This window comes from Crocodylus porosus, unplaced genomic scaffold (assembly GCF_001723895.1).
Source record: "Crocodylus porosus isolate Cpor-Errol unplaced genomic scaffold, CroPor_comp1, whole genome shotgun sequence".
NCBI lineage: Eukaryota > Metazoa > Chordata > Crocodylia > Crocodylidae > Crocodylus > Crocodylus porosus.
Window position 1 is genome coordinate 59,933,354 of NW_017728886.1, and position 8,077 is coordinate 59,941,430.

General features: G+C 38.9%; 1 protein-coding gene across 1 annotated transcript in view; it reads right to left on the reverse strand.

Moving 5' to 3' along the window:
• Positions 1–8,077, reverse strand: part of SKAP2 (src kinase associated phosphoprotein 2) — a 164,789-nt gene that overhangs the window by 51,563 nt on the left and 105,149 nt on the right. The window contains exons 7-9 of the mRNA XM_019535020.1: positions 3,421–3,545; positions 2,425–2,488; positions 1,851–1,961 (exon numbers count right to left, since the gene is read on the reverse strand). Of these exons, the coding sequence (XP_019390565.1) occupies positions 1,851–1,961; positions 2,425–2,488; positions 3,421–3,545 (300 nt within the window). The remainder of the gene's footprint in view (positions 1–1,850; positions 1,962–2,424; positions 2,489–3,420; positions 3,546–8,077) is intronic.

An 8,077-nucleotide genomic window follows, 5' to 3' on the forward strand; every position in this document is an offset into this window, starting at 1 on the left:
TGCTACAGAGGTTAAAAATTAAACAGACAAGATAGTATTTTCCTTCTCCTGTCCTTTATCTGTTAACCCTCAGCTTAACTAAGCTCAGTAAACTGAAGCATAAGTTACAGTATGCAAGATGCCCAGAGTCATGAGGAAAGCCAGTAGTTGAGCTGGAAACTGATCCAAGACCTCCTGAAGCCCAAACCATTAACAGACTATTCTTCTCAAATTTGCTGTTCTGCTGCTTTTTTGGCATGTCAGGTAATTTAGGAGACAAACGTTATTGGAAAACTGATGTAAAAGTGTCAATATTTCTAAACACTCCTAGCTGTGAAGATATAGCTCAGCAATATTGTGAACAGGAAACTCTTAAAGGGAACTTACGTTTGATAACTCCTGATTCTCATCACATTTTTCAGTTTCATTCATTCAAGATGGCTGTCACCACCATTTACTGGATTGAGGCAGCCATGTGAACTTGTGAATGAAACATCCCCTTTATTGAGTTTACTTCAGGCACAACATAATAAGTGAAAGTGCACTGCTTGTTAGTATAAACAAAAATGAAGAATCATCTCCTGTAAGATACTAAATACACAAAATGCAATCCAAGGGTCATCCAAACACGTCAGGATTAGCCTCGCATTTAGACTGAAGTTTTTTAGCCCTATGGTTTGGGACTTTATACCCACTGAAGATTATGTCATCAGCCTGCAAGGCAACTTGCATACAAAAAAATCTCACATGGATAAAGGATATACTCATAGGCCAAAGCTGCAGTCACACAGATGGAAATCCATGGCCTTAATCATATCAGCAGACCATACTGTAGCTCCTTCTTGGACAGGCAAACGTTGTGCCAATTATTCTACAGTTGCAAAATCAATATGATCATCAGCTTCCACAATCATCTGCTCTTGTAGTTCACTGAAGCACACTTAAAATTTTAATTAGTAAGAAAACCAAACTTTAAACCGTCGTGCTAATCAATAAAATATCCAACATGGAACAGAGATGTGAAGGCAGCCTGTATCATATGTAGTTTTATTTTTATCTACCAAGTTATTAGCTGATAGTAGTGTTGTCCCTGAACAGCAAGAGAAATGGAATTTTAAAAGCATTTTTTAATGTGTAAAAGGATCAGGCATTGTCCTTTTGGCATAAATATACTATTTTTATACATAACAGATTGAATAGCTCATTTTCAGAGCGCTTACTAAAATAGAAAAGAATAAACATCTCTTTCTTCAAATCTTACTGTATGAAATACTCCATGGCCTCTTGCCAACAGAAAATTTAGAGCTGTACATCCAATTACCAAGAAGTGTAAACATTTGACCATGTCTGAAAATCCAGAGTAAGAAATCACTGGATAATCAGACAGTTTCCTTACATTTCATCCAGAGTGTAAGTCAAGACTCATGGTGCTTTTTATTTACAGTTCATCACCAGAGATTTTCTAAACCAACACAACGTTCTGTTGCAGGGATTACAAAATCATGTATTAAGCAGCAGCTGATAACACATGGAATGTATAGAGAACTTCTGCTTAATACAAATGCCAAAATGAAAAAAAAAAGATGGGTAAATCAGTGGAAAGAGCTGTATAAGTCAATTTTTTAATTTAAAAAATTGAGGCAAAGAAAAAGTTAATGAGCCCAAAGTCCCATAAGACCATTTCTCCCCACTGCTGCAGGATTTTTACGCCTCTGATAAACAAGGCTGAAGTACCCTTATGCAGACCTTAAGGGATTTTTTTTTCAGCACCATGGTACTCAAGTTCTGTCAACTTACTTGGTGTCCATCACAATTACTATCCTAGAAACTGAGACGAGGCATTACCCTCGAATATAAAATCTCAGACGTACCTGGAAGTTCTTCATAAATGCCTTCATCATCTATTGGTTCAGTGCTGACTTGTCCAACATCATCATATTCTTCTTCCACTTCCTCCTCAGGAATAATGCTAGATTCCAAATCTGTTTAATAGCCATTGAGAAAGTCATCATTTATCAGAAGGGATGAAGAGCATACACACAGGACAACAGTCTTCAAAGAATGCTTGGACTTTTCTTCTGCTTACTAACATGTAAAAGCAAGTTGCTACTGACATTTGGATTACATGTAACTCTCATAAAAGGAAAATACATTAAGTATTTCTGTTTTCAGGTCTCATGAAAGATCTTTTATGACAGTTTCATTTTCTTCAATTGGAGTATAAGGTGTGTTCATCTTTCAGGTATCATTGAAAATGTTTATGTTCATATGGATTCACCAAGCAGTAAACTGATAAAACTATTGACAAGGGCTTTTGAAGGCCTACAGTATACCTGAGGCGAAAAGTACACTGAAAACAATGCAATATACCTCATTAATAGAAACACAGTTATTATTTTTAAATAGAATTAAAGACAAAAAATATTGTTTCATTAGCTGACTTACCTTGTATTATAAATTTGACTTGCTGTACCCATTCTTCTGCTTCTTTGGTAGTAGCTGCTGTAAACTGTAAGAAGCAGAATATTTATAAATAAGAGTAATAATAATAAAATGAAAATAATGATAATAAAAATGTAACCACTACCACATTAGTAACGGAAGGAATGTAGCATTCCTGTCACTTTCTCAAAGAACCATTAGTAATTCTTTTCATGTCTTCTAGTACTTTTCTTGCAAGGATGCTTCTTATAATGTACAGTTAATTTTGACAAATTTACGTAATTGAAGCAGAGGATGATGGATTTGAAACTCTGATCAGCAGCTGGCAGCTGTGCAGAAAAAAGCTGCTTCTCTTCATCAATGTCAAAGCCAGAACTGATGAACAAAATTTGCCCTTGACAATTAGAAGACACCCATGAATTTCTTTAGACTGCTGGATACAGTTTTCTTAAAAATGTTCTTGTCAGATTCCAACACACTACCTGACAACTTAATTAACTGGCTTTCAACTGCAATCTCAGATATTTAAAACTTATTAAACTTACATTCCATATTGATGTCTAGCTGATAGATCTTTGAATTGCATAGCTGATGTGTCCTTTTACCTTGATTTCCCTTCCAAAGCCTTAAGCAATGCAATATGTATTTAATACTCAGATATGTTTTGTTTGATAACTCCACTTTTGTTGTAATTTAATTCATCCAAGAAATCATACAGACCTATTACATAATGGATATTAAAATGCTAACATTTAAGTGACTGATAGATAAAAATGATAGATTTGCTTGTTCTTGTCCAAAAAGATAGTATTTGAACTTAATCTGATTTTTTTTTAGAATATATTTCCTATTATATGAAAGTACAGTGTAAGCAATCCAGGCTTTCTTTTTTTCATTAACGTGTCAGGGAACATTGTTTTACTGAAATGTTAATGTCTCCATAACGGGAATCGTAACAGTTTTATCAATTTAATTTCAAGACGACATAAAAAGTCCAACCTGATAAATGCGCTTATCAGGAGCCGAGATTTCAAAACAGCAATCTTTCTTTGCATCCTTTCGAAGGGTATTATTCATTCTGACGGTATAGCCCTCTAAAGCAAATTCACCTTTCTGTTGTTTGTCTGTTGGAGATAAAAGCAAAGTTAGAACTTCATTTACAAGAGTGAACGCAAATAACCAAGCAGGTTATCTTTTACTCAGATTTTGTTTTCTATTTCATGAAAATTTTGTTTTTATTTTCTATTTCTATTTAGAAAGGGAGGTTTCTAGCAAAATGATTAGGTGATGCTTTTGGAGATAAAGCTTTATTTTAAAAGATGATGTAAACTAAAGTATATTGTTAGGTAGGATACCTAAAGAATCCCACAGGGAGACATTTGCAGATGGTGGTCTTATTTAGTAAGAAGTGCATTTTATGACACTTCTATCTGGGGAAAGCCAGGAACTGGAACTTGGAACTTGCAAAACAAGCTTACTATAAATCAGTGTCTCTTTCAGGTTCAGTAAACCAATGGGAAAACCTGTCTAGTTCAGAACTTGCTGAGTTCCTTGCTAAATTTACCACCATCTTCCCTCAAGAAGTAAATTTCACACTTGTTTTTGAGGAACTACAAGTCTCTCTTTACAATCTCTCACCCCCTTTTGAATGTACCAACTTTGTACAAACTCCTCAATTAATTTAGAAACTCATCCAATACTTGCAGTATATTCCAAACACATCCACCTCCCAAACCCTTCTGGTCCCCCCTAGTGAGTTTATAGACGGTCACCAGGTCCCCCCTCAGCCTTCTCTTGTGGAGGCTGAACAGGTTCAGTTCCCACGGTCTCTCATTGTAGGGTCTGCCCTGTTGTCCCCAGATCATGCAGGTGGCCCTCCTCTGGACCCTCTCAATGTTGTCCACATCCCTCCTGAAATGGGGCACCCAGAACTGGACACAGTACTCCAGCTGTGGCCTGACCAGTGTCACATAGAGGGGGAGGATCACCTCCTTGGCCCTACTTGAGATGCACCTGTGGATGCACGAGAAGGTCCAGTTAGCCCTGCCAACCGTGACCTCGCATCGTCGGCCCATGTTCATCTTGGAGTCAATAACGACTCCAAGATCCCTTTCTGCCTCTGTGCTCTCAAGAAGGGAGTTTCCCATCTTATAAGTGTGCTGCTGGTTACTACTGCCCAAGTGCAGCACCCTGCACTTGTCAGTATTGAAACGCATCCTGTTTTTGTTAGCCCACCCCTGTAACCTATCCAGGTCTTGCTGCAATCTTTCCCTGCCTACTAGCATGCTCACCTCACCCCAAATTTTGGTATCATCAGCGAATTTAAAACAGGTTGCTTTTCACCCCGTCATCCAAATCACTGATAAAGAAATTGCAGTGTGGGCCCAAGGACCAAGCCCTGGGGGACTCCACTGCCCACTTCCCCCCAGGTTGAATAGACCCGTCCACCACCACCCTCTGAGTACAACCCTTCAGCCAATTCTATAGGGTCTAATTTATGTAAAAAGAGCTTATTTGTAGATCATTTTTCTGAAGATTGGGTGTTGCCCAAAACTGGCCAGAATTTAAAATGCATTGAATATTTACATCACAGTACCTCTGTGTTTCTTTTGGACAGAGCATATTCAGAGCAGGACCTCCACTTCATTTTATACATGTCAGCACATTCTGGCTGACACTCAGAACAAATAAAAGCAACAAGTAACACTGAGAGCCATAATCTCTACAGGCTGCACTGTTATATTCAAGACAAGGATGGCAGAAAGTTGCCATTTTGCTCACACCTAGGACAAACTGGGTACACTCAAGTAATGCATGTTGCATTAGGTATGGCCCTTTTAGAAGTATTAATTGTTGAAAGGCATGAGCAATGAACACATTTAAACAGGTGTCAAACATGACTTGGCTGTAATTACAAATGGTCTCCACTGCTGACACCTGTCATTAGAAAGCAGAACATTTCCTAGAGGAGGAAAGCTTTAAGACACAACAGCTATTTGCAGAACTTTACAACATACCTGAAGAGTTTGTAAAAATAAAGTAATCTAGTTCACTTCCATCTATTCTCAGAGGATGAATTCATTTCAACTGTATAAAGCCTGAACAATTGTTTCTTATTTAGATGAACTGCCACCATGCCCTGAGAACTTGACTAGGTGAAATGCAAAGGGAGCTGCCTTATAGCAAAAGCCAAACACCCCCACCAACTTAGGCACTGAGCAGCAGCACAGCCTTATCACTGTGAGCAAATGCCCCTCCACCTCTTCTTATGCCTCTTATGCAATGGATTATAGGTAGACAGTTCCTTTGGTTCCCCTCCCAGTTCTCCCACACATCAATTCATGTAGACTCAGTGTGGTAATACTGCCACTTAATGCAGGAGGTGCACGGGCAGTCACCATACATACAGCCACTCTGCTTGCAATTCATCATACATACAGTCCCAACTCTTTGTACTGCCCCACTTCTTTGGATTTTTCTCCCAGCACAAGTAAACAGCAAATGACAATCCTGCACAAATATATTAAGGCATAAAATCATGCCACTTCTATTATTTTTCCTGTTTCCACCAGCAAGTTTTACTGTGTCTTCATTAACTGCTGTGACATAGTGCTAATAATTTATGTCTGTTCACTGCTCTACCCCCACCATACGTGCAAAATTCATGGAATTATATTAACGTACTAAGGCAGATACTAGAAATAACAACTTGGAAAAGGTTAACTAGGTCCCCTTTTAATGAAATCATTTCAGTCTAGAAATTTTATTGTTCATTCACTTTTGACCTTAGGGAAAAGATGAAGTGGAAAGCATTCATTTCTCACTCGCCCATTGCGGGAAGTTTATCAAAACCCAAGAAGATAGCAGCATGCAGACAGAATAAACAAATACCAGGTTCAAAAGGTAAAACTGTTTTGTCAAGATAAAAATGAGGCAAGTTATTCAAATTTAGTGTCTTGGAATACTTCTGAGAAATCCTCTGTCATACTGATGATCCCTTTATATGGTAATATAGGTTTTCAGAGTTACTCTGGAATGATCTTCATGCTGGTACAAGTTCTTTCAAAGAGCATTACAATTAGAATACAAAGAATGCAATCTGTAGTGTGAAAACACAGTGACTGCTGCCCACCTTGCCTTAGATTGGTTTATTGCTTATATTATCTTTTGCTTATCTGTAAACCATTCAGTTCCAGTACTAATGATAATTACTTGTAGGCATCAACAAGAAAATATCCTATCCCCCTTACCATCAAATTCTTCCCTGTCCTTTACAAAACAGACTCACTACAGTATTGCAATTCCTTCTTCTAGTCATAAGTGCAGTACGGGGCTCTCAGTAAGGCTCTAAACCTGCAAATGTATATTACTTACCTAAATTTACACCATTCTGAACAAAGGGGACAGCTCAGAGACCCTGATGCAAAACCTTCTGAAGTCTATGGACAGACCAATTGGCTTCAGTAGGCTTTGGATCAGGCCCCTAGTGCAAAAAATTAAGCATGTACATAAACCTTTGCAGGTTCGGGGCCATAAGCAAGTAAATTCTATTTTTGTGTTCTGTTACAATGGTGTTCATGCAGTTACCTGTTTACAGTAGAAATCTGCTTCTGGATACTTTGATTTGTATTGTGGTGAAGTGATAAACAAGATTATTAATCTCAGACCTGAAGCTTTTTACTTAAGAGGTACATGCATTATTTATTTAAGCACTTTATTAGCCCAAGAGACAGGAACAGTTTTAAGATTAACATGACCTATTGGATCAGTATGTTTTTGGCAAGCACCCCAAGGTTAAAGAAAGGGGAAGCCGGGGGCGGGGGTTGCAATGACAGAGTTCAGGTCACAGAAGGGTTGGCATTAGGACCCAGCTACTGCTGTCACTCCTCCCTATTGTTCAGTTGCAGTGCAGTGCAGAGAAAGCCACCTCCAACACAGCCCAAGCCACCTGAGAGCACTGCAGTCCAGGCAGAACACCCCTCCACCAAAGCCCCAGGCAGCTGACTGGGAGAGGCACTACCAAACGCTGAATCCAGCCCACCAGTCATATGTTGTTAAGCCCTGGTATGTGCTGTGCCCACTATATAATCTGCTAATTTATTTAGCTCTCTTTGTTTTATGACCTAAAAGAATCATAATCGTCAGTAACTTGTTTGTGTTTTACATTTTGTATTAAAGCAGGATCACTTGTACTGTAAGTCCACTTGCTGTAACTATTAAATCTTAGTAGCTCAAAAAAAGGTACCTCCTCCCACTCATTCAGCAGCACCCAGCCCCGCTTCAACCTTCAAATCATGCCTGTGATATCATAATAGTGGGATTAAATATTTAAGTAGGGCTACAAGCTCTAAATTTACTGAAATCCAAGGCAAGCTTCTCCCCTTCCCTTCCCCATACGTTTAACATGATGAGCTCATCTTGGATTTGAGTATGGCAGGGAGGAATCAGCAGGTGCTCTAACTATACTCCTCCAACACCTGCCTCTGACAGCCTCTTTCCCCACCCCGCCACCACTGTCTGTCCTTTTCCTCTGTATATTTAACTTATACAGAATCTAATTATTGGTGGGTCGTCTTAGAACAGGGGCTTTCAACCTTTTTGGGTCAGTGTATCCCCCAGCGGCTGGTTGAGAAGGAAGGAATCAGCCACTGGCTGG